This window comes from Neofelis nebulosa, chromosome 2 (genome assembly GCF_028018385.1).
Source record: "Neofelis nebulosa isolate mNeoNeb1 chromosome 2, mNeoNeb1.pri, whole genome shotgun sequence".
Classification (NCBI taxonomy): Eukaryota; Metazoa; Chordata; class Mammalia; order Carnivora; family Felidae; genus Neofelis; species Neofelis nebulosa.
The window spans coordinates 220,727,556-220,753,919 of NC_080783.1; the positions used below are offsets into that span (position 1 = coordinate 220,727,556).

The window sequence follows — 26,364 nt, forward strand, 5'->3', positions numbered from 1 at the left end:
GGCTGGGCCTGAAGGGCCCTGATGGCTCCTGGGCAGAGGAGCACCCTGCCCGCTGACCAGGTGACCCCGGGTGCACGAGCTCTGACTGCTGGCAAAATGAAACACCCACGGGTCCGAACTGGCCTCCGGCCACTGTTGGTGCTTCTGCTGAAGGACAAACCCTTCCTCCCCGAATCCTGGGGGATGACCGAGCCTGGCTGTGGGAGGTGCCGGCTGCCCCGTCCCCTTTGGGGCTGGATAGGAACCCACGGCCCGAGGGGTCAATACAGGGGGCAGGGTGCTGGGGAAGGCGGCTTACTCTTCCGGAGACATCAGACGCCTCGAGGGGCTTGACGGTAATGTGGCCACTACACGGGCCCAGCTCTGGGTCCACCCTCGTTCTTGTTTGGTCAACTGTGTGGTAAGGACTAGAAAGAACAGAAGCAGGTTCCCGAGAGCCTGGGGAGCTCTGTCTCCAGAGGGAGGTGGGTCCTTGGTTATGAGAGGGCACCCTCCTGCCTGGGCTCAGACCTACGGCAGAACTGGCCCCAGCTCCTGACCCGGCCCCCGGTGGGGGCGAGGTGGGGGGGACTGGTCCAGGTCCCGCAGCAGCGGCAAACTGTTGTGGCAATGACCGTGGAGAAGGGGAGCCTCGAAACTCCATCTCCTTGCCCCCTGGCCCCCAGCCAAGTCCCTTGTGATAAGAGACCACCCACTCAGTATGTGCACGTGGGACCCTGAGGCTCTGAATCGAGGGGTGCGCTCGTTGAGAGAAACACAGTTCTAGAGGGGAGGGTTGGCGGCTTAGGGCTTCCTCTGACGCCCAGAGCCCGGGAATTAATCCGGAGCCTGCTAACTCAGAAACTGGGCCAGAAATCACGTGAGAAGTGTCCCCTCAGTTGCCCCAACGCGCACTCGTGGAGCCAGCTGCCCAGAGCTGCCAAACCTAGACAGGGTGGACGGGACACCTCCTGCCCTTGGAGGCGGGGCGCCCAGTCTAGGGTTTTCAGCAAAAACCAAGGTGTGCCTGCGTGTGCTCACGTGAGTGCATGTATACACTCACATGACCACACAGGGGCGAGTCTGGGTTCACTTCTGGATGTGGAGGAGAGAGGCACAGGTGTTTGAGGTGAAGGATGAGTGGTGGGGAAGAAGGAAAAGAGGTTCCCTGTAGAGACCCTGGATCCGAGGAGGAGAAGGAGGCCTCGGGTTGGGGGCCGGGAAAGCCTCCCGGGTCCTTGGAGAAGCTAGTCGTCGGCGCTGTGCTTTCACACGTGTGTCACCGCACCTCCGAAAGCGCCCCAGAGACTTCCATCCGGAGGCGGGAGAGGCTGCTCGGCCACGCGGGAGGCAGCCCAGTGCCCGGGGAGCCAGCGGGACGCCCACTGGGCCTCATCGCCAGCCTCCACTTCAGTCCAAATTGAGACCTCCGAATTTCCTGTCGTTTTAAGGATGCTCGGCAGCTACCTTGGAAAAGAAATCATTGCTTTTCTAAAAATACACGTAGGTGGACAAGCACGGACACCCAGGGAGTCAGCTTCCGTTGCACCCCGGGCCCTTCTCCAGGGCTGTGTGTTCCGGATCATAATGTGATCTTAAATGCACGGCAATCTCTCAGCATCTGAGAGCGCAGGGCCGCGTGGTAACTTTTGCCTGCACAACCCGCCCCCCCCCCCGCCCCGCCCCCAGCCTGGCATCTCTGGGTATGTCCTGGCACCCCAGGGTCTACAGGGGGCAGGAGGGTCCTGGCCCTCAGCAGAGCCTGCCAGCAGGCCCCCGGGGACCCGTGGGGGAGTGGGCCTGGGGGCTTTGTGATCGAGGCATTGGAGAATCAGAGCAGCCTGCGGCCTCGGGGCCCTTTTCCCCTATGACCCCCAGAGCTTCCCATGTGGCCCTGGCCCAGACACAGCCTGTTTGTTGACTGAACAAATGAACACGTATGTGAATATTCAGAAAGTAAAGCCAAGGGGTGAGGTAATCCATTGGAGTGAATTCTTCAGATAAATGAAACCCCATCAATTCACCTTAACACTTCCCCCCAGCCTCTTACAGGGAGGCAGGCACACTTATTCAACAGCTGATGTTAAAGTGCCCGTTACGGGCCAGGCAACGCTCCGGGCACTGGGGACGCTGCCCTCAGCTGGCTTTCCAGGGGAGACGACAAGCTCTCAAGGAGGAGACGAGCCAAACTCAGGCAGTGTCGGGGTGAAGACTGTCCCTACCCCCCCAGGGGCCGGCACGGTGCCCCCCCCCCACCGGCCACAGGCCCTGCCCGGGGGCAGGTGGCACCCCCAGGAGCCCACTGCCTCCGGCTGTCACTCGCAGCCAGCTCTTAATTAGCAAAATAAGCCCCACGATGATAAATGTCATGATTTACTCAACAAATGATCAAAATCATTGTTTTTTCAGACCCCAGGGCAATCAAATGCAATCACGGGGTGATTTATTCTGGGCAGACTGAGTGGTGGCTGCATTAGCCAGCAGGCTGCGTCTGGGCGGAGGGGGCGGGGGGTTTGGGCACCTTCCCAGGCAGGGGGACAGACCACCGCCCTCTGAGATGGATCCTGGGGGTCGTTGCCACGCACCCCACACTCCCATCTGGACACAGGGCTGGGGTGCAGGGGACACTCCTGACGTGGGGGTCACTCCCTGCCGTGTCCCAAACCACCAAGGAGGAGGGAGGTCCAGGGTCACTGACTGTCCGATGAGCGCGTGGGACGGGAGATACAGGGGACAGTCGGAGGGACCTCCACACGCATGCCCGTTACTGCCCCCGTGACCTGGAGCCTGAAGGTCGTAGGTCACCCATGGCGCCCCAGTGGGCAGGAGACGCGCTCTTGCCAGAAGGGTCACATCACCAGAAACCACGCGGTGGCCAGGCACCGCGTCCATCAGGAAAAGAGAAAAGAAAACAGGACCGTTTGGTCTGATTTCCAAGGAATGGTCCGGAAGAAGAATGTTGTTCTCAGAGTAGAAAGAACATTGTTGCCATGGTGCCCCAAAATGACGGTACGAATATCCTATTTGACCTTGATTTCAAACCAGTCCTCCAGCGGATGCCTGGCCAGTGTCCGGGGTCCCTCTGGCTTCTCCCTCCCGCCTGCCCTGGGGCGCAGACCGTGCCCCGTCTTCCCTGGATCTCCTCTGTCATCTTAGCTAACCCGTCATCACTGGTTCTCCTCAGGAAACGAGTCCTATGTAAATTGCAGCGAAATCAAACACCCTGATCCGTAACACTTAAATACCGGCGCGAGAGCCAACAGTTATGCGTCTAAAACTCGGGCCGCCGCAGGATGATGCGCGCACTGGGGTGTTGTCGCTGGGACGGGCCTGGGACCGTCCTGGCTGTGACCAGAAGGCCCGCGGAGGGCGTCTTCGAGGTCAGAGTGCCTTTTAGCATTCATGGCTCGGAGCTCCCCGGCGGCCCCTCTCCTGTCCAGAGCCACAGAAGGACCCGGGCTGGGGCCCTGTTTGCCCAGGCAAGGACGGGGCCTAACTGAGATGGGGCACGTGGGCCGGCCGGCCTGCCAGAGGAGGGTACAGGGTCACGCAAAAGGGCAATAATCTGTTTGCAGGTGACAGTGGGGAATCCAGCAAGGGCGGCTTAGTTACATCAATTTTCCAGTCCCAAAGCCCCAAACGGAGGTCCGTGGAGCTAGAAAGAAGCCACCCAGACCTTACGTATTTCAGGGAAAAGTGGGTTTTCCCCGAGCTTTCAGGGTGCCTGCCTCCTCCTCTCTCTCCTTGGGGGAGACGGAAGCTGCCCGTCCAAGTCGGCCATCGGTCCTTAGTCGCAAGGCACAACACAAACACGGCTGGGACCCCGTGTGACGGAAGGCCACCAGCCCCAAGACAGATCCCAGAGGCAGGTAAGCAGCACCCGAGCTCACAGGGAAAACGAGGTCGGCCGAGATAATGCCGGGGTGCGTCTGGAAAGCTGTTTGAGGACATTGGGCTGTGCACACAGTCCTAAGTGCTGGCATGAAAGGCAGCTGTCAGGTCACGAGCACGGAACAAAGCCCGCTGCGAAAACGGGAGGCGCGCCGGGGAGGGAGAACGTTCCCTCACGTACGCGGAGAATAAGCACTATCGAAAAGTCAACAGGCGCCGGGCAGATCACAGTGACAGCAGGTACCAGGCCTGGCACCGAGCGAGCAGAAGCGATAGGGGCCGTTTCTTTAGGGAAAGAGCAAACAGAAACGTGCATCAGCACAGACAAGAGCAAGGTTGCCTCAAGGTCGTCCAAAGCCCTACCTGTCGCGTGAACCTCTGCCCTCTCAAAGTAACCTGCTCATTCAACAGTCCAGATCCTTCTGAGTGTGTCAGAAAAACAGCCTTAAATTCCTCTCTGGGGAGGCCAGGTGGGAAGGACAGGACAGGCAGGGTCTGCAAAAGGCCACCCTGCAGCCAAAGCCACTTACCTGTCACGTTGCTGGGAAAAGGCTCTCCTTGGCCCCCCGAGGGGCCACCCCAGAGCAACGTGCCCACAGAACGACTCTGATTTCAAACCCCTTCGCTACCGGCCCCACCCTGCTCCCAGGCCCTGGTCTGCTCTGAAGGTGACCCCGACCTTGAGGAGCACACACCCGTCACCAGGGGACGGACAGGCTCCCACTCCGGGGGTTCGGCCTCCTCCATTCCTTCATCCCTCTGATCAGCCCGCTGCTCGCCTGAACCCTCAAAGCCCCGCACAGAGCTTGGGGCTCTCAGCCGGTGCTCCATGTGCCCGGCGTCCACACCCCATGTGCCTCCTGCTGGGTGGTCGGGCTGCTAGTGTGCAGAAAGGGAGTGGAGACCCCACTTCTGCCGGAGACCCTCCTCCCCCGGTACCACCACGGGCATCAGCACACCCGGCGTCCTGGAGATGCTGCGGAAGGTCCTCAGCACAGGGCGCCTGGTCTTGAGGGCTGGGGAGCAGGGCACACACCTGGGCATCCCAGGTCTCCGGGAGAAATGTAGGCACAGGGGGGCAATGTTTAGAAACCATAAAGCCTCCGGAGCGAAAGCAGACACGAGCCTGAGCTGGGGACTTTTCCCAGAGGCCCTGAGAGGTGGGGAGCACTGCCTCCCCTGGCCCTCGCTCCCCTGGTCTCCCCCAGGCAGGCCTCTCTTCCCTCCCTGGACTGTTCACCCCTTCCAAGAGCTGACCTCCAGCAAACACCGTGGAAGGGTCTGGGTTTACATCTGCATTTTCCACCCAGGCAGGGTCTCTGCGGAAAATACCACCGCGCGTCGGCTGTCGTGAAGCAGATCGGCTGGGGCCGGTGCAGAGAACGCTTTTGTGGGGCTCGTGGTCCCCATGAAGCCCATCTTGAGAGACCCCCAAGCTGGGGCCTGGCGTCCCTCCTGGCCTAAGATACTTGCAGGGGGAGGGATGTTCTGGGGGTCATCGGCACCCCTCACCTAACGGTCTCCCCTCTCCCGACCGCACGCGGGCTCCGGGACCACCAAGCCGGGCCCAGATTGTGAGGGAGAGCGAATCCGCACACACCCCTCCCTGGCCGGATGAGACGCGCACCCCACGCTACCCGAGAGGCGGGGGCCCCGGCTGAGCAGGCCACGGCGGGCGGGGGCTTGGGGTGAGGTGCAGGGCCCTCTGGGGGCAGCACGGCCACCAGGCACACATTGCAGGAGCGTTCCCCAGAGTGGAGACTCCTGTTCTGGGACACTCCATTAATCTGCACGGCTCTGCAGAGACCACGGCCTTAGCACCTCAGGTCCAGACGGGGAGCACGGGGGTGTTTTAAGACATGAGCTCATTAAAGACACATTTCCGGGAAGAGAGCAGGCACGGGGGCTGACAGGCGCCCACGAGGACCGCTGATGTTTGCGGACTCGCGTCATGCGAGCTGCAGGACCAAATAAGCCTGGGAAATGTGACATTCGAGCGCTCTCTCCGGCCGAGCCTCCCGCCTCGGGCAGCGCTGCTCAGCCCGGCTTTATAAATAGATGGAACACAAGATAAATGGCCGTGATCAATCACGCTCACACGGGAATGCTCACCTCCCATCCAAAGTCGGCCTCCTTCAACGTGGCCCGCGGTGCCACCATGTACGGGCCAAACCTCTCCCCGATTTCCATCCTCTTCTTGGCCCAGACCCCCAGGCCGGCCCCTGGGATAGAGGACTCTCGGAGCTCAAAGTCTGGCGGGATGGGAATGTCCTCAGGAATGTAGACGGGGGCCTCGTACGGCGAGCCCTCCTTGGGGGTGAAGTCCTCGCTGGTGGGGAAGGGGGACGGCGGCCCCATGGGGGTGGGGGACACGACGCTGTCCTCGGTCTCGTACTCTGCGCTCTCGCCAGCCAGCAGGTCTGGGTCAGGCTCGTGCATGTTATTTACAATGTCGCCGTCACCTGAAGGAGACAATGCAGTGTCAGGCTGTGTGGCACACCCTCCCCCGTGCGGGACCCTCAGGGGGCCCCCGGGACACAGGACAGGATGGGGGCCGAGGGCTCTGAGACGCCGCCACCCCCTGCCCAGGACGCGTCCGCTCTGCCCCGCCCGGCACAAAGCGGCCCTCCCTCCGGGGATGCGGCTCTGCGGGGCTCCTTTGGGAACCGGGGTTCGGAACCGCGCGGCACAGCAGAGGTGTGCGTTCCCCTGCGGCCCCACGCTGCCACCAGAGGACGCGTCTGCCCCTTCTGCTTTGGGAAAGCGAGGCAAGGAGCTGACCACGCTCCACGAGTTTGGGAGCGGTGGGGAAAGCCGTCACAGGGGGCACCCTACCCAGGGCCAGGAGTGAACTATTCCTTCCAGACCATTCTGGTTGCCGTGTAGCCTTGGAAATTAGGGGTCCGAGACATGTCTCGGGTTCTTGGGATTTGGATTATATGAAATTTGCCCCGACACCTGGGCAGCACCTTGGTGGGGCCGGGGGCCCTGGGGATGGGGTTCCTGAGAGCCCGGTGACCTTGGGGCCAAGTTAAGACAGAGGTTTGCTGCAGGTCTCGGGGCTGCAGGTCACGGGGTCCGCCTGTCTGGTGCAGGCCTCTCTTGGGGTCCACCCTAAGAGAGGGTTGGAGCCAAGATTTTGCCACCTGGACAGACAGCAGGCCTGAAGCACAGAAGAGACAGTGAGAAGCGGGCCAAGGGAGGAGTGGGGTCAGCCAGGACAGCGGCTCTGCTCATAGAATGGGAAAGGGGGACCCAGACAGCTGGGTGGCCACAGCAGCTTATGCGGAGTCCCCAAGGGCACAAAACGCCCCGTGTCCGTCCTCAGACAGACAAACGGACTGTCCATCCACGCAGCGGAATATTACTCAGACACAAGAGGAACAAAGGCTGACCCCCACCCAGCAGACGTGCTGCTCGGCCAAAGGGGCCAGGCACAGAGCACACAGGGTGCGACCCACACGATCTGCTTATAGAAACATCCGGAAAAGGCAAATCCATAGAGACAGAGCTCATAATAGTGGCTGCTGGGGGCCAGGAGGGGCTGAATAATGGGCACGGGGGCTCCTCTGGGGGAAGAAAACGTTCTGGACCGAGAGGGAGGCGGTGGTCGCACACGTCTGTGAATGTGCCAAAGGGACCGTTCACACTCAGGAGGGGGATTTGTGCTCATGCCGCGCGGCACGGGGAGCCAGAGGAGGGCTGGAGGGGTGAGGGCGCCGCTGACCTCTGACCTGGCTGCTTCTGCCTCGACGCCCCTCCCTGCCCCCGCCCCCCCCCCCCCCCCCCCGTGGCTGCTGGAGCAAGAGTTTCCTGAGGGGTGGGGGTGGGGGGACAGGGACGGGGACGGTGACCTCAGGGTCCTCACGCTGGTTGCAAACAGATCCGCCCGAGAAGTAAGAAAATGTTTTCTTTCACAAGAAACCAAAGTCTTGAAAAGACAAAAAAAAAAAATCATGGGGCTAATACTTATTTAATTTAGCAGCATTCACAGAAGTAATTATTCCGTTTTAAGTGGCCAATGGTTGTTCTGATTGACTCGTAGGCTCCTTTCAAAAACGCAGCAACAGACCCGCAGCTCCCGCTCCCTCCACCGGGAAGATCCAAGTCGTTAGGTTTGAAAGAACACCCCCACAAACCTTCGCGGCGACTGCGCCCCACAGAAAGGTAAATTACAGGGGGGGGTAATTAACAAGCCGCCTCATTATCTGGGACTGGTAACTGCACGGGGCTCACAAACAAAACCAGGTTGGGAGCCCCCCCCCCCCGCACCCCTGCGCGCTTCCCCAGCCTCGGGGTGCCGCGGCTTTGCCAGCGCAGAAAGTGGGGAGGGGTCCCCATCCTGTGCATATTTAGCTCAGGGCTCTCGTTCGGCGTTGGTTTTTTATTTTTTTATTTTTTTTGTTTTTTCCTGTTTGAATTCTACTTCCCAAACCTCCTCACCTACTGGAGGAAAATCAGGGCTTTAAAGGCATGTTTAATTTACTGGCCGAGCAAACAGTTTAGGAGAGAAAGGTGGTGTTTCCTGCTGATTAAAGGCAGGCAGCACATGGCTGGCCTCCCACCCCCCGGCGGGCACAGGGGTTAAGTGATTGCCTGAAGCTGCCAGGAGAAGCCGGGTCTCCAAGCCGCGGCCCCCGCTGTTGGGGGAGAGAGAGAGAGAGAGAGAGAGAGCTCTCCTTTCACAGGTGGGGTGAGGGGACCTCATCAGCGCACAGGAGACATTCGGAGAAAATGAGGGGCAGCAAACAGCCCCAGGCCCTGGAGAAAGCAGCAAGCTGAGAGAGAGAGAGAGCCTTCCGGGAGGACCAGCACCAACTGCCCAGCTCCCCAGGGTCCCCGAGCAAACCAGCACCAGGAGAGGCTGGACCAAAAGAGCATCCTTCCTCAGCCCTCTGCCCTGGGCACGGGGGGCATTTCCAGGGACGGGGCGGCGTTTTGCCCCCGGCCTCTGCCACCTAGGTCCGCAGGACGGCCAGCACATTCCAGCCAGCCCTCTCTCGAAAGTCAGGATGTAGAGCCAAGAGCATGAGCTTTTTATGACTTTGGAAATATAGGCTGTGCAATGTGTGTTGTTTACTTGTCGGGAGAGCCAAGGTCCTTTATTTGGGTTTTGCGGTAATTTCAGGCTAAGGGTTCACGACAGAGTCCATCACTCCTAAAAATTCTTTTGGGAGACCTACCCAAATAATAAAAGCGGGGAGGAGAGGGGAAGGGAGGGGAAGGGAGGGGAGGGGCAGGAGCCTGGAGCCAGCGAGCCAGCGGAGTCATCCTGAGCCTCGGCCCCAGGGCACCCGCACCAGGCCAGGGTCCCAGCCGGGTCACTGAGCTCTTGGTGAGTGAGCTTCATGCCGAAACCCCATTTGGAGGCCAGTCACGCGCTGCTCTATGCACGCACGACGGACATTCGGTCTCATCAAACGGGTCAGAGAAGTGAAACCTAGCCGCTCCCCGGGTCTGGACCACACCGGCTGGGAGTCACCAGGTCCTCAGTCCCCCCCTGCCCCGTGGGAGCCTCCGTGCCCCGGGTGGGAGCCTCTGCCTGTGGCTGGGGGACCGAGGTACCGGGGCCACCTTGCCCTCTGTCCTTCAAGGCTGAGGCATGGTACTCGGGCGGCCCCCACGGTGGTCCCGAAGGACATCCTGATGCTGGCCTGCGACGTCGTTGTCCTCTTGGGAACGATGACACTGCCCACTGCCAGCGGGCCCCGTGAGGGACTATGGGGAACCCTGCCCGCCCGCCATCCAGGACCAGCTCTCCCCCGCCGCCTTGGACGACTCTCCTTGGGCTCACTGCCCTCCGGAACACGGCTTCTTTGCCCCAGAGGTTTCTGCCTCTGGACACCTGAGGTGGCCGCGCCAGCCCATGGGGACGCGTGCTCACACCACCTCCCTGGGGCTCCCTCCCCGCGTCCCCGCACCCCTGCAGGCCCAACCCGCCGCCACGCGGGCTCCTTCGGCGCAGGGAGGCCCAGCGAGGGAGGAGGGCTGCTTCTGACACTTTTATGCTTTTGCTCCTGGAAACTGTGGGGTCGAGGAGGAGGAAGATGGGCTCCTGGAGAGGGGCGGACTTCACACTGGGGGTGGCCCCAGAGCCCGCTAAAAATGGGCACTCACGGGGGGAGAGGGCGGCCGAGGGTCAGCAGAGGACCAGGCAAGGCGTCCTTAGGGGCTGGGGCGGCCGTGGGCCTGTATCCGGGCTGTGGTGCTGCGTCTGTGGACCTCCCCGGGGTTAGAGCTAAACGCTGGGGGGGGCCCGGGTCAGACCCCGCGCCCGGGGAGGTGTGCTGTGTCCGCATCCTACATCACGTCCCTGTGGGTGTCGTGCTACAGAGGTACCCCTGGGGGTCACAGGGCAAAGGGTACCCGGCATTTCTGTGTGTTTACTCTTTTTTAAAAAAATTGTTAATGTTTATTTTTGAGAGAGAGAGACAGAGCGTGAGCAGGGGAGGGGCAGAGAGAGAGGGAGACACAGAATCCGAAGCAGGCTCCAGGCTCCGAGCTGTCGGCGCAGAGCCTGACATGGGGCTCGAACTCACGGACCGTGGGATCGTGACCTCAGCCGAAGCCGGACGCTCAACCGACGGAGCCCCCAGGCGCCCCTCTGTGTGTTTATTCTTACAGCTGTGTGTGAACGCACATTATTTCAATTAAAATCTCTGATAAAAGAGCCCTTCCTCCAGAAAACGGCCGTTCTGTGTCCCACCTGCGTGCACATCCCGGGTCCTTCCCTCGGCTCTGGCGGTTTACGCGAGAGCACATTAACTATTCTCTCCTGTCACAGATGCCTCGGCGCCGGGTGCTGGGGGGAGGGGGGGGCAGGTAGGTGATGCTTTAAAACAACAAAACCAGCCTCTGAGGGTGACAGCTGTGTCCCCAGTAAACTCGAGAAACACCAGGGGACCCCTTTCTCACGAGGGCACACATGGACGGACCGGCAGGCAGCCCGTGAGCGAAACCGCCAGGGAGGGTCCCGGTGACGCAGGCGGGAGCCGGGAGGTGTGGACCTCGCCCCCGAGTTCCTGCCGCGTCCCACCTGCCCGTCGGCACAAAAGGTTGTGCCGATCCGCCGGGACCCGGGTACGCCGTCTGGGTCACACTTGGTGCTGACGTTGGTGCCCGCCAGGGCTGGGACGGGGAGGCCGGCGAGGCGCCCAGCGCCCGGCCCTGTGACCGAGCCCCTGAACTCTGCCCCTTCTCTCCTTCGGGCCTGGCACCCTCCCGCCCCGGTGCCCCCGACAAGTTCTCAGGGGCAGGTCCGGCGGGAGCCCGCGGCACGACGGGACGTCTGTGAGCCCGTTTCCCCAAGTTAAGACGGACCCGACATCATGCGTTCGTCAGGAGACTGGGCGTCACCACAAGATGCCACGGTGATCTGAAAATACTAATTCTTAGAAACCCCATGTGCTGTTGCCATTGTAGTTCGGGTCGGGAACACGGACCCCACCTTCAGGAGGCCCCCAGGGGGTGGCGGACCGGGTGGTGCGTGGGGCCTCGAGGCGGTCATTGGATTCACCCCAAGTCTGAAGCTTTCCTGGGAAGCTCCCCGCTGGACTCCTTGAACCCCGAGATTCTGCTGCATCTCAGGAGGGGCCCCGGGGAAGTGGGGAGGCCAGCGGCCGTCCCGAGAAAGGCCCACACCCGGCAGCACGGATGCAGGAACACAGGCAGGGAATGGAGAGGTCAGTGCCCCGAAGGCCACCCTCGTCGGCCCCATACGCGGTGGGAGGAGGGGCGCGGCCCCCTCACGGGCACCACCTTCTCGCCGCTGAGCTGCCCGCTTTACAGATGGGGAAACATCTGTAAACACCATCCCCACCGGTCTGGGGCGGGCCCAGCCTCAGGGAACCGGCAGCTAGATCTGTGGACCCCGCCCAGCGAGGGCCGATCACCTCGGGGTCTGCGGTCAAAACCAAAGTGTCCTCAGCTGATCTGATGATGACTCTCGAGGGGACACCAACGTCTGGAGCTGGGGGAGAGAAAGGACCATGGGGAGAGGAGGGGAGGAGTTGCCACGGCCCCCAGGAGCTGAGCTGCTCAGGACAGGACCTCGGTGTGCGGACCCCGGCCCCACAGACCTGGGGGTGGACAGCCCTGCCCAGTGGGGAGACACAGGCTGACCACGGCCTGGCCCTGAGGGGGGGGTGGCACACCTGCGTCCTGGATGCCCCGCGGTCCGGCCTGCCGGCTGCAGCCACCTCGTGGGGCCCACAGAGCCCACGGAGGAAACCGTCCCTGTCACCCCACAGAACCAAGCCCCAAGAGGCCCTGTTGCTGGCCTCAGCCCTCAAAGCTCAAAGCTCAAAGCCACCTCCCACGTTCGTCCTCAAAGGACCCCCAGCAGCCTGGCCTGAGCAGCCCCTCCTGTCCTCCGGACCCACCTGTCCCTGAGCAGGTGACAACGATGCTCCAGGCCCGGGCCCGGCCGGCTCCCCAAAACTCTTGGGGACACATCTGGGGCTGAACATTGTGACAGACATCCTCCCCAGTCGGACAAGGTGCAGTGAGCGCTCTTGGCCCCCGCGGGGCACCGCAGCGGCTCTGGGCCGGGGGCACTCCACCTCCGAACCCAGAGATCCATGGCCGCCCCGTCAGAGAGGCCGCGGTTTCTTGTGGGCACTCCTGGTGCCCTGCTGGCACAGCCACTTAACAGACACGAGGACGCTTCTTGAGTCAAACGAATCAGAGTCACAGTAAACTGCACTGAGCTGGAAGCCAATCTGACGGTTGTCCCCGGTCTGGGGAACCCCAGGTGGACTCAGGAGCGAGGGCAGGACCTAAATGTCACCGCAGGCAAGCCCACACGGATGGCATCCCGCTGTGGGTCAGGCCAAGGTGCTCAGGGAACTGCGCCCAGAGAAGGAAGTCGTGCCCACCAGCTGCCCCGAGCACCCTGCAAGGGAGGACCGCACCGGCCCAGAAGGCCAGCTGCTGAGCAGCAGGGGACGGGCCCTCTGAGCGCCCACACAGAGCCATGCCCCTGGGCAAACCCTGGAGGCTCCTGGTGATGGGCGGCCCTGCCAGGCCAGGTGAACCCAGCTGCTGGATGCTTTGGGGGTGTCCTGCCCCTCTCTCAGATTGCAGTCCCTAAGCCAACAGCCCCAGCGGTCCCCCGACCCCCCTCCAGACCCGCCCAGGCTGACACGGGGTGGGCGAGGGGGGTCCGTGGGCACCCCTGCCGTGGCTCCCGCAAGTGAGGGGCCAGCCCACGCCAGACGGGCTGAAACGGTGGAGCGCACGTCGGGCGGACGGGGTCTAACACGGAAGGAGCCGCGTGTCCTTAAAACATCCAGAAGGTCACCCTGGAAATCCGGACCAGCGCCTGTCCACACGGCCCCGATCCACTCAGCTCTGACCCGCTTCCAACAAGCCCCGAAACCTGGCACGCTTGTTCGAGCTACCGGTCACCCCATCGGGTCCCGAGAGAAGGGAAATGGTGTCCGTGCTCCTCTGCTGGAGGCACTTACAGAGGAGGTGGCAAAGAAGCCGCCCGCGTCCCCCGGGCCCGAGCGCAAGAGAGACTTCCCAGGATGGTGCTGAGGGCTCCCCTCGTCCTGCCCACAGCTCTGGGCCCCCAGCTGCCTGCTGTCATCAACGGGGTCTCCGCCAGGTGACGGAGTTCAGCACTGCCACCGTACCTCTAAGTGCCCCTCTCTCCTGAGCACGGCTGGTGCGGTGGGTGGTCTACACGGGGTCGCACGTGGAGGCCCCCACGGGTGGACTGCAGGCCTCTGGGAAGTGTGTCCCTCCCCGGGGTCGGTGTGGGCCCCGGGCCAGAAGTCGCCTTCACGGCAGCCACTAGCAACGGCCCCAGACCACGGTGTCTGCCAGGGAGGGCCTGGAGGAGCACAGGGCACCGCCCCCAAAGCCAAGGCCAGCTTTCTGTGCCCTGGGGAGAGAGACACCTCAGCGGGCCTCCCCAGAAGCGGCATTTATAGGTATCAGCTCAGTTCGGGGCAGCTTATGTACAGAATGTGAGGGTTGGCAGTGTGGAAAGCAGAATGTCCCCATCACAGCCCTGAGACCGTGGACAAGCACACCGTTCAATTCTAGAACCACTCAGCAGGGGCTCTGGAAGCAACTGGGGAACTACAGGCGGGCCTGCTCACAGCATTTTCTTCTCCTTGGTTCTGCAGGCTGTGGGCACCCGTGGGCACCTGTGGGCACCAAAGGCAGCTTGGCCTTAGGGTTTCACAGGCTGCTTGGTGCTGATGGGGCCAGGGAGCACGCAGCCAGCACTGCCCTTGATTCAGGGGAGGCAGAATTGAGACGTCCCCCACTTTGCATATCAAGTCAGGGAAGTTCAGGGAATACCCACTTGCTCATGGCCACAGCGGCAGCCAGGGCCCAGCGGGGGGTTGCCCAGTCCTGATTCTAAAGCTCTCAGATGCCACACTACCTACCCCAAGTTTCCAGCTACAGTGAGAACACACCTAAAAAAGTGTCCCAACATTTAGTGATGGCCTCCCTCATGCCCCATGGAAGACATACAAGAAGTGAATGAATAACTTGATGGTGGAGGAATGGGTGGGTGGGTGAGTGGATGAAAAGATGGATAGATGGATGTATGAATGAATGGGTAGGTAGGTAGAAAGATGACTGGGCAGATGGATGGATGAAAAGGTGATGAGTCAATGTGTAGATGAATGGAAGGATGGATGGATGGATGGATGGATGGATGGATGGATGGATGGATAGAAGGATGGACAGATGGATGGATGGATGGATGGATGGATGGATGGATGGATGGATGAATGGATGGATAGATGGTTGAATGGATGGATGGATGGATGGATGGATGGATGGATGAATGGATGGATAGATGGTTGAATGGATGGATGGATGGATGGATGGACAGATGGATGGAAGGATGGATGGATGGATAGAAGGATAGAAAGATGGATGGATGGATGGATGGATGGATGGATGGATGGATGGAAGGATGGATGGAAGGAAGGATGGATGAATGGTGGATGGATGGATGGATGGATGGATAGAAGGATGGACAGATGAATGGTGGATGGATGGATGGATGGATGGATGGATAGAAGGATGGACAGATGAATGGTGGATGGATGGGTGGATGGATGGATGGATAGAAGGATGGACAGATGGATGGAAGGATGGATGGATGGATGGATGGTTGAATGGATGGATGGATGGATGGATAGAAGGATGGATGGGTGGATGGATGGAAGGAAAAAGGAAGGAAGGATTGATGAATGGTGGATGGATGGGTGGATGGATGGATGGATGGACGGATGGATGTGAGGGCAATCTTGAGGGCAATTCTTAACAGTAAAGGTAGAAGGCAGGAGTGTCACTGCTCTTTCCCTGAGGATGAGTCCCATTAACATGACTCCATGGCTCTTCTCCCTCTTGACTCTGATTAGTTAATCTGGGACGAATACCTGGGTTTGCTCCACCCAGCCCCCACCTTGGGAAGGGGGCCAGTTTCTCTACTGCTCCTTCAGGACTGCCCTCCCTCCACCCACCTGCCTGGCCCAGCATTCCAGGGGTGAGGTGAGCATTCTGTGATTCTGGGGCTCAGCCCGAGCCTGCCCTGCCCTCTCACTGAGCTGTACCGCACACCTGAGTCTTTGTGGAGAAATAAGGTGGGAATTTAGTTCTTATCTTCTGACCCTGACTTCTCCAACCAAGCAGGGAGGAGTACTCCGCACTGGGCCCCTCAAGACCCCCCCAAAGCTCCCCCTGCCTCAGAGCCTGGAAGTCCGCATGAGCTGTCACATCGCTGGGAGAAGGAGACGCGCACTCAGGCTGGGTCTACGGAAGCCCCCCCACCCTGGGAAATGAGATGTGTCTGTTTCTTGGAGGATTTCTGTGGGGTGCAGCCATTCGAGGAGAAGCCCCCTCATCGGTGGAAGGGGTCTTGGAACTGCAGACCTGCTCCTGAAAACGGTTTGCCAGAGAGGGAAGCGGGAGTCGGGGGTTCTGCCTCCCCAGGGTTCTTGCACTTTCCTGGACCACAGCAAACGCGGGGGCTCACCTCCAGGACCGCCCCCGCCAGGAGCTGCCGCCGCCCGGGGACCCACCTCCCGACCAGGCGGCCTCAGGCCCGCAGCTCATTGGCATTCCCCTCGCCACGCAGCCACCAGCCCAGAGCGGTAGTGCGGCTAATATTACCGTGGCAGACTAATAGCACCGAGAAAAGACGTTTCTGCAAACAGGCCAAATATTAATAATAATCAATCGTTGCTTATATTCTCAAACCCACACCCGGGACTTTGCCCACAGGGACCGGAGGGCAGCGCGCCCCAGCTGCAGGGCCGATGGCGCAGAATCGTCATTAGGGTCCGCGAGAGCCTGGGATGGTGACGGTGCTGGGCTCTCCGCCCTCTCCGAGCTGCTCCTGCAGGGAAACCTCCCCACAAAGGTGGGGCTTCCTCCCTCGTCTCCCCAGTCCCGAGGCATGGCGGCCTCTTGACCTTCATGCCTGCTCTCCCTTCACCTCCGGCGCTGGGTGAGGCAGGGAAGGCCCCGGGGCTGCCTCCTCTTTGGGGTGAGGTCAGAACAGCCCAGCGGCTTGTCCGGCGCCCACAGCCACAGGTCCAGGCCTTCCGGCTCGGGAATGGTCCCCACCACCTGCCACAGCCCACCCCGGACGGTCCCCAGGATGTCCCCAGCATGGGGCAGCTCCCAAGACTATGTGAGTTGAAATGTGTCCCCCAAACAGATATGTTCTGTCCCAACCCCGGTCCCGTGAACGTCGCCTCATTTGGAGACAGGGTCTTTGCAGCAGGTCAAGATGAGGGCGTTGGGGTGAGTTCCTGTCCAACGTGCCCGGTGTCCTCAGAAGAGGAGACACAGGGAGACACACGGGGGGGCATGGCCACGTGATCCCGGAGGCCCCCAGAACACGAGCAAATCAACTTCTGTGGTTTTCAGCCACCCCCCGTTTGCGGTACTCCGTCACAGCATTCCCGGGGGGGTGGCCTGGGGACCGCCGTCGTCCCTCCCAGACGCCCTCTGTCCTTCCTCTGCCACGGTTCCATGAAGCGGTTCAGCCTGCCCATTTCGCAGATAAAGAAACCGATGCTCTAGAGGATGCAGGGCCCAGCTGAGCCCCTTTGCCAGAGCGGGGAGCTTGAGCAACAGCCCCGAGCCTGGGAGACTGGACATCCTACGAACCGGCCTCCAAACTGCTCAGGGTCAGCTGTGCCTCCCGGGGGGCTGGCCTGTGAATCCAGAGGGGGAGCCAGAGGGGTTCCTCCTGCCCTCCCGCCCCACCACACACAGCAGCAGACGGGGCCCTGGGCCTGCTTCACAGCCCATACCACCTGCCCCTGCCCCGGGGCCCCCCGCCCTCCTCAGCTCCTGCCGCAGCCAGGCCTGGGTGCCCAGGGGCTGCCTGCTGAGACAGGGCCCCGGGAGCCCATGGCCCTGGACGCTCCTCCCTAGCCCCCGAGTCCCTTGTCTGGCCGAGCTGACACAGGGCCGCGGGGGGCTCTGCCCAGCAGCCCGGACCACCTGGCCCCTGCTTAAAGCGAGTGCATTAATCTAAGACGATTATTTATCCGTGCAAAGCTCCAGGGACGGCAGTGTTCCTATTTCAAGCCCCATACCCCTATTTCCTCACTGCCTCCACCGCCCCGGGCAGGCGCTGAATGGCTTGCGATGCCACTGTAATTTTTATCAAGGCTTGTTCCTGGTAAAAAGCCTCTTTGTTTCAGGGAGATGTGATTTGGCCTTTTTTCTTCCTCTCCTTTATTCCTTGGTTAATATACCACTTCCCCGAGCCCTGGGGGCAGCGAGGTAGACCATGGATTGCTCAAATCTGTCTGTTTTTCTTCTAAATCACAGCCGACTCTCCCTGGCCCCCGTGCTAAGCACTGTGTGAGCTGGCGGCCGAGCAGGGGCGTTCCCCCAGAACCCTCACGTCTGCATTGTTAATATGCCGGTGGGGGGGGGGTCCCCGGCCGACAAGACCCCCCCAAGTATCAAGGGAGGTTGGCCCCAGACACCAGCTCCATATGTAACCTGACATCTGGCAACAAAAGAGTGTGCTTTGTAAAAATTGTGGTAAAAGACACATCGCATGTACCATTTTAACTATCTCAAGTGCACAGTTCAGGGGCGTTAAGTGCGCCCCCGCTGCTGTGCCACCGCCCCCGCCGTCCCTCTCTGGACCCTCTCTCACCTTCCCAAACCGAGACTCTGTCCCCACGAAACCCTCCCTCCCCATTCCCGCCCCAGGTCCTGGGGTCCCCCCTTCCCCTTTCTGTCCCTGAATCTGATTCTTTAGGGACCTCCCCCGAGTGGATCCGCCCTTCGGATTCTGGATGATTTCACGAGCTCGAGGCGCCTTCAACGTTGCGGCAGGGTGCCAGGGTTCTTAAGGCAGAGTCACCCTCCATGGTGCGGCAGGACCACGTCTGTGTCTCCACCCGTGTGCCACTGGGCACCGGGGCTCTGGTGGAGACGGCTGCCGTGCACGTGGGTGGGCAGGTGTCTGAGATCACAGCGCACTGTGGCACGAGCAGAGCCCCTGGGGAAGAGGGGCTCACAGGCTATCCCACCAAAGTGAAACGGGGTTCCATCAACAGCGCCCCCGGCCGGCCCCGCGCCCTCTGTCTCCTCACCCCAGCTGATTCTCGCTCGGGACCTGCAAACAGGGCAGGCTCTCCGTCCGTCTCCCACCTAGACCCAGCCTGTGCGGGGATTCTAAGTGACGGTACACCCGCACGTGGGGACACGGCCCCTACCACCGGAGCCCGCCAGCAAACACAGGCTGCACCAGCGACCAGCATGGCCCGCAGTCGTCCCTGAGCGGTCCTCGCCCCTGCACGCCGGGCTCTGGGTGCTGTGCTGGCAGCTGGACCTCATGGCTGCTCCCTCCCCTGGAGGCTGCCTGGGCTCTTCCCACCCTCTGCTGGGCGCTGGGGTCCAGGCCCGAGGGCACTGGGGACTCCAGGAGGCCCCAGATGGAGGAAGGGAAAGAGGAGCCCAGGAACAAGCTTAGCCCGGGACGGGGACTGGCCTGGGGAAGGGACCCTCCCAACGCGCACAAACACGCCGTTCCACAGACGCAGAAGCCTAGACAGGGTGCTGGGGGTGCGCGCTGAGGGCACGAGCCGAGGCGGGCCCAGCCGCGCCTGCTGGTGGCCGGCCACCGGGCTGCAGAGGACTTGGGGGCTCGAGGCCGAGGCTCTGCAGGCCCCCGGGGCCGCCCCACAGGCGCGCGGCGGGGAGAGGACGGCTCCTGCTTCGCCACTTCTGCTCTCGGCTTTGCTCCCCTCCCCGTCCGGGCGCCACCGTGGAGGAGGAATGGGTTAACGCTGAGCAAACAGCCCCGACAACCGCCACCAAACTATTTATAGACATATTTATCTCCTCAGTTCCTACCAACTGGGCCTGTGGCTGCCATTCACAGGCCGGAGTAAGTCATGCCGCAAGGAAACAAATGTTGCCCTGAAATAAAGATCACAAGAGGAAGAAAGCCACTCCAGAGCACCTGCCCCTCGACCCAGAAGGCGGGTCTCCTTGGGGCGGCCTGAGACACAGGGTCCTGGCGGGCCCGGGGTGGCCTTGGGGCCTGCCAGAAGGGGCGGGGCGTCCTGCTGCCGGGGTGGGCGTGTGTCCTCTGCCCCCTTCCCCTCCCTGGAGGCCCCCTCGGCTCCCTGGGCCACCCTGGTTCCCAGCAAAGCATGGGTGGGGGGCTCCAGGGGCGGGGGCTGCAGGGATGGGGGGCTGCAGGGATGGGGTCTTCGGAGGCACGCCATCCCCCCAGTTTAGGAAGGGGGTCAGAGCCACCGGCCCCACAGGACAGTGATGCCTTCTTGAGCCTCGGCTCTCAAGGGGCTGGGAAGACCGCCCCCGCTCCCCGCATGGCCGCGCTGCCCGGACGTGGGGCTGCAGACAGGAGGGACGAGCCATCAGCCACGGGGGTCCCCATTCTCTACGCAGGAAAGCCCCCGCAGACCTGGGGGAGCCACTCACTGACCCCCACCCCCCAGCAGGCACTACCCTGGCCCTCTGGCTGCATTTTGCCCTAATAAAGACGTTTCTAGTTTCAACCATCAAATAAAGTGCTTCAGTCCGCACGATTGTCCGGCTCAGCCAGTCTGCAGTTTCATTTAGCAGGCCAGTGGCGAGAAAAAAAAAAAAAAAGAAGAAGAAAGAAAGAAAGAAAGAAAGAAAGAAAGAAAGAAAGAAAGAAAGAAAGAAAGAAAGAAATTCATTAATTTTTATTAACAGGGAGAACCATTTGCTCCCTGTGACAATATTTGACTTGTCGAAATGATTTTCACCTCTGCCATGAGGTGGGCGCTCCCCACATACATCACCCGATTACTCGGAGCACGCCGGCCGCAGTCATTAGGCAGTGAATTAACGACAATCCCCACCACTATTAATCACCCTGACAAGGCAGTAGCTTGCTGCTGACCGGAGCGCGGCCGGCCCGGGACCGGGAGCCAGAGGAGAGCTGCTCCGAGAGGCGCCAGGGGCTGGAGCCGACGCCGGCTCCCTTCCCTTCCTTCCCCCCAAGACCCTGACGCCGGCCAGAGGGCGCCAAGAGCTGGCGCGGTGACACGGGGCTGGGCGGGCCCGGTGCGATGGGTCCCGAGGTTTTCCTTCCTTCGTTGTCTGGTTCTGTGTCACTCTCCTGGTCCAGGTCGCGACCAACAGCGATGTGCTGGCCGCCAATGATCTTGCCAGTAACCCCAGGACGAAGGCCCAATATTACCCCTATTACACGGAGGAGGAAACTGAGGCACAGATAAGCCCCGACCCGCCCCAGACAGTAATCTGGTGGTGCGCAGAGCGGGTACCGGAATCTGGTCCAAGCTGCCACCAGGCCACTGCTCTGGGCTCTGAGCCCCGTGCAATTGTGCCCCGGCCCCGATGTCCCCAAGAAAGCCCCCGGAGAGTCGGCTTCAGTTACACAAACGGGTGTTTCCTTTGGCTGTTGGTCAGCTTTGGGAGAATATTTTCTAGCCATACGTACTTGGAATGCTAGGCCTACTGGGCAGATCTCAGAAGCGGATGTCCTGAAGTTCAGTCGCTCCTGAGGTCCCAAATCTGTGGGTTCTGCTGATAGGGGCGAGCAGTGTTAAGGATGACTGAGGACCGTGTCCGAGGGACGGTGCCCTCGCTGGCTGCGTGTGGGGCCGGGCGACTCCCTGGGCTGGACGTGGCTCCCGAAGGGTCTCCTTCTTACAAGAACAGCCGGTCTCTAGCGATGGGAGAGCCCCGGGCAGCCACCTCGAGCTCCCTGCAGGCGCTTTGCCGTGGGTCCCGGAACCCAGGGGGTGGGTCGGCAGGGGGCTCTCCGGGCTCTGTGTCGGCTGGACGATACACCTGCTTGTGGAGCTTCTCTGCGGAGAGGAGCCTCGGGGCCCACCCGCCGGGTCCTTGCGGGGACCAGTGACGGCACACGTGCAGAGCCCTTGGCACGGGCCGGGCAGGGGGCAGGCGCCCCGTCAGGTCGGCCCCTCGCCCGGGTTCCCCGACACCACCGTCGCCACTTTGGCGCAGTAATCCGATTAATTGTCTCTACATTTTCAACCAATTTCTTCCCATTAACCCGGCCTCCGGATCTGTGTTTCCGTCCGGTCTAACCCAGAGTTGGAAAGCACGCGGGCGGGGGTGGGGAGGGACTACCTCCGGACCCATTTATCTTCTTTCTCTGGGCTCCTCATTGTTTATGCCTCAGCAAATTTCCTAATCTTCCTCATTAGCAACTAATTTACGAGCCTCAACAATCTTCCCACCTGTTCCGTTCACGGTGGCTGTCACGGGGCCGGAGACAGCCACGTGCTCCCGCATGGGATGCTGGTGCCATGGCCCGCAGCGGACGGGCCTGGGGACAAGGCGGGTTCCCCTCCCCACCTCGGTCAGCAGTCACGGTGGGCAGACTGTGTCCCCCCCCAGCCCACCCACCCCCGCTGGCTGACCCTGGTGACCATCGACCTCCTGCCTCCAGATGGGGCCTGTCCCTAAAGCCGCGTGCCCACACGGGCCCACGGCCCCAGGGACCGGGGCCCCCCAACTGCGCACCTCCGGTTCGACTGATGGCCGACCGGTGGCTGGCCTTGGATGGGGCCCATTTTAGAAACTCCTCTCACGTAAGAGCTTCTCGTGCTGCGTGGAGGCCGGGGACAGAGGCCTTCACCCTGGCTCTCAGAAAGAGCCTTCTCCTTCCTTTTCTCCTGATAACACCCTTGAACCTGCCTTCTCCAGTCTGGGGCCAGTGGTGGCACCAGTGGAGCGTAGACCGGCACCGAAGGAGCCCAGGCTGCCTGCCACCAGCTCGGTGTTAAGTCCTCGGGAGTCCTCCCGACGGGGAGGCAGGACTGAATGGTGGCTTAGAGGACGGTTTTCAGCCTTATTCTACAGCATCTGGCTGTGCGTTCTCGGGCAAGGGCCTTGAGGTCTCTGGGCATCCGGGCGGCGTGTGTACAGCAGGGGTGCTCCGACAAGGGCTGGTCAGAGCAGGAGGTGAGCTAACACAGGCGACGGACTTCTGAGCACCCTGGGGACACAGTTGGCACCCAGAATGTCTGGCCTGGTGATCGTCCCACGGCACAGAGACCTGAGTTCACTCAGAGAGGCCACGAAGCTGGCCTGAGCCCCACCCCTACTTCTGCCCGCCTCCTGGCGACCACGGGGAGGTTCTGGCCAGGGCCCGGCCCTCGCCGGGCACCAGGGGCCTCCCTCCCAGAGCCCGTTCTCGCTTGCAGAGAAGGCCACGGCCATCGGTGAAGCACCGTCCCGGGGCCGTGCCCCTGACCAAGTGGGCTCGCGAGGGAAGCGAGGCGGCCGGCGGCTCCCGTGAGCCCGGCTCGCCGTGGACCTGGGGGCCCATTCTCCTTTCTGGAATTCTCCAAGGTTCCCCGACACGGCTTCGGAGCGTGTTCACGGGTGCTCGCCGCAGTCAGACCTCCGGCCCCCGGCACCTGGCGCGGACCCCGGGGGGTGTCTGCCACCCGCCACGCCGGGTGAGCCGGCGGCCCGCCTTCCTCGCGGAGCTCTCCGAGGCTGTTTCTCGTTAGGTGCGTGCACCAATTTGATTTTCTCTGCTTAAGCGGAAGGCCATGGCAAGAGCTGGGTTTGGAAATCCATGATTTCCTGGCAGTTAATGAATTTCAGCCAAACGGAAAGCAAGGTGGGGCTGCAGTATAGCCCTCAGACCCGGACACAGGAAGGGCCAGGGGCTACGGGGGGCTCCACCCGGCCGATCCGACACCCCCTGCCGTGCCCTCAAAGCCCTTCTCCAAGGCACTTCTCAACTTGCATTTTGTTGAACGTTCAGTAAAGTGAGTGGTGCGGCCACAGGGGAAGGAGGCTGCGTCCCCATCCCCGAGCCCAGGCTGCGTCCCCATCCCCGAGCCCAGGTGGGTCCCCTTCCCAGAGCCCAGGCGGGTCCCCTTCCCCGAGCCCAGGCTGCATCCCCATCCCCGAGCCCAGGTGGGTCCCCTTCCCCGAGCCCAGGCTGCGTCCCCATCCCCGAGCCCAGGCGGGTCCCCTTCCCTGAGTCCAGGCGGGTCCCCACCCCTGAGCCCAGGCGAACCTCTGTCCCCAAGTCTGGGGAGCTCGTCCCCGAACCGGAGTGGGAGCTCCCACCAGGAGGCTGCGGGCCTGTGTCCCGGGTCCTTCCGGAAGGGCCGTCTGCAGAAAAACCCTGGAGCTTCTGCCGCCAACGGCACAGGCCTCGAGCCACGTCTGAGCGTTTCCTTGCGCACTGGGCCACCAGGCACAGAGGCACAAAAACACAGATACAAGGGCCAATCGGCCAACCGAGCAGGTCAAAGACAACCAAACTTGGGGTGTTGGGAAGCCTCTGGAGGGCAGGGGCCCCACCCTGAATGCTGGGGCGCAGGCACAAGGCCCAGAACACGGTGGGGGTGGGTGGCGAACGGGCCAACGTGGAAGCTGACCGGGCGTTCGTCGGGCCCATCCCGCCCTGCAGACCCCCATGGGAGCCAGACGCCCCCGCCCCCTTTCCCAGGGCCCCCCAACACGGCCCCTCCCCGGACTGCCTCCCGTCAACACGGCAAGGCCTGGCGTGGGCCAGCGACGTGGCTGCGACCTCATTCTCGCGCAGGGGACCCGCTCACCAACGCCCCTCACAGGCCACCCACGCGGCGACGTTTTCGGTCCGCTCAGCAGGTTGCCTACAGGATTTCGCGGTGGCGGTGGGAGGCGGGGGCCGGGCTCCTCACTCACCCAACGCCAGGGCTATGTCTTTGAGGCCCCGACCCGTGAGCCTGGGCGGCCTGTGGGAAGAAATGGCTCCTGGAGGCTGTCGCCCAGCCTCGCAGGCTGACATCGGTCATGTTTCTAGAAGTTAGAAATGTGGAAGCAAATGCTTCCATTTAGAAACTCTGCCTTCTCGAATTGCCGAGCACACCGTCTGCCAACCCCAGGACGGCCTAAAATTATTCCACATCACTCTTTAGACCTTAGAGAACCACGGGAACAGAGTGATCACCTGTGTTTATCACACATTCCACTTAAGCTGCTGGCTGGCCAGATGAGGGGCACAGAATTCACAGGGCAGGGGCCCCCACTGTCTGCAGCAGACCCAGATTTGGGGGCAGGGCGGGCCAGAGTCCCAGCACAGACGGTGTGCACCCCACGACTGTTTCAGGGGGGACGCCGAGGCCGGCCGGACTGGCAGGGATGTGTGCCTGCATCCTGGGGTGGCAAGAGCCAAAGGTGGGGCAAGCCAGACTCTCCCCAGGGGCCCCTAGGAAAGATGGTGTCATGTGGGACGATGTGGGCAGATATCCATTGTCGCGGGCTGATCCGTGTCTCCCCAAGTTCACGTGTCGGGAGTCCTGATCCCCAGTACCCAGAACGTGGCCTCATTCGGAAATGGGGCCGTTGCGGACAAGCGGTTAAGCTGAGCTCCTCAGGTGGGGCTCATTCCTTGTGACAGGGACACCCGGACACAGGTGCACACGGGGAGCAGCAGACTTAGATGCCTCGGAGGTGCCAGCCGACCCCGGGGACCCGTGGGCAGGCCTGGGATGACACTGCCTCGGCCTCAGAAGGAAGCCACCTGCCCACAGACTCACCGGCCCCCGACTCCCGGCCCCTGGAAGAGTGGCAGATATACCGCTTCGGCCATGGGAGACCCCAGTCTGGTGCTACGTGAGGACAGGGCTGGAGACGAAGACGTCCGGCCACTTAATCCATGGACGTCAGCTTGAACTGAAAGCCCGCTTTGTTCGGACGGTCCCAGGAGCTCGTTCCTGGCCCCCGTTGGACGCTCGCTTTGACTCGGAGCAGAGCTACGTGTCTGAGACACCCCCAGGCACCTGCCGGGGTTGGCACTCGCGCCCCCCTCTTGGAGCATTCCCGAGCTGCGTTCGCAGACGCGGCTCTGCGGCCACCCTGCAACGGCGCCGCGCTGACCCTTGACCTTGGACCTCCTGCCGCCTGGTGTCAGAGACCGTAACACGGGGACAATCTCGTGCCTCCCTCGTCCGTGACTCTGAAGGTTAAAGACGGCCGAGCTCAGTCAGACCCGCGCCTGACCCGTCCCACGTGTTCCGTGCAACCGCCTTACTTCCCGACACGCAGTCCGGCCTCCCCCGCGCCCATCGGGGTTTAGAGCCCCCGCGGCGGGCGTGCTCTCGCTGCTGTCAATCCCCAATTACTCGCTTCCCGGGGCAGGGTCATTTCTGTCCGAACAGGCCTCTTACAAAACCAGGGTAAACGGGCGATTAATAAATGCATACAGAGGACGACCCGGGCCAAGGCAGCGGCCGTTCCGAAACGGCTGCCGAGGTAATCTTTGCTTTCCCGGGATAAAAGATAAGCCAGCAAATCCATAAAGACAGAAAAGAGAATGGAGGCTGCCAGGGGCTGGAGGGAGGGGGGACGGGGGCTGCGTGCTGAGCGGAGACGGAATTTTTGCTGGAGACGATGGAAAAGTTCCGGGTAGAGATCGGCGACGGCTGCGCAGCCCGTGAGCGTGTCTCACGCTGCCGAACCGCCCGCTCACCCAGGGCTGAACTGACAAACGTTATCTGGTTACCACAAAGGCGAAAAGGCCAGTTCTCGGAGAGAAGCTTCTCCGGGGCGCTGCGGCCTCCCGCTCAGCCTTCATTGGCACCTCCTTGGGGAGAAACCCTGCTTCTGTGACGCGCGGGCCCCCGACCCCAGACCGGGCTACACTCGCTTGCGGGGGTGACGAGCCCAGCACGGCGTGAGCGTGGGGCCCGGGGGGTGGGGGGGGGAGGCAGACGTGGGGCAGCCCCCGGGGCGCGACACAGCTCTATCGGCCCCCGAGTCAACCTGTCGGCCTGAGACTCTGGGGACAACGTGCCTCCTGGGCGAGGGGACCGGGGGCCCGGTGTCACGCAGAACACAAAGGGCATGGCCCAGGAAGTGGTTTTAAACCTAATTGTTCCGATTTCTTTTGCGAACCGCCCTCGGGGGCGCCGGGGAGGCCTGCCCACACGGCTTCTGGCGTCGGCCAGCCCACGAGATTGTGCGTGGGAGCAGCCCCCCGACGGCCCTCGC

General features: G+C 62.0%; 1 protein-coding gene across 5 annotated transcripts in view; it reads right to left on the minus strand.

Annotated features, from left to right (window-relative positions):
• PRDM16 (PR/SET domain 16) overlaps positions 1–26,364 on the minus strand; it is a 316,465-nt gene that overhangs the window by 207,183 nt on the left and 82,918 nt on the right. For all 5 annotated transcript variants that reach the window (XM_058719369.1, XM_058719367.1, XM_058719368.1 and 2 more), the window contains exon 2: positions 5,983–6,332. In XM_058719369.1, the coding sequence (XP_058575352.1) occupies positions 5,983–6,332 (350 nt within the window). The remainder of the gene's footprint in view (positions 1–5,982; positions 6,333–26,364) is intronic.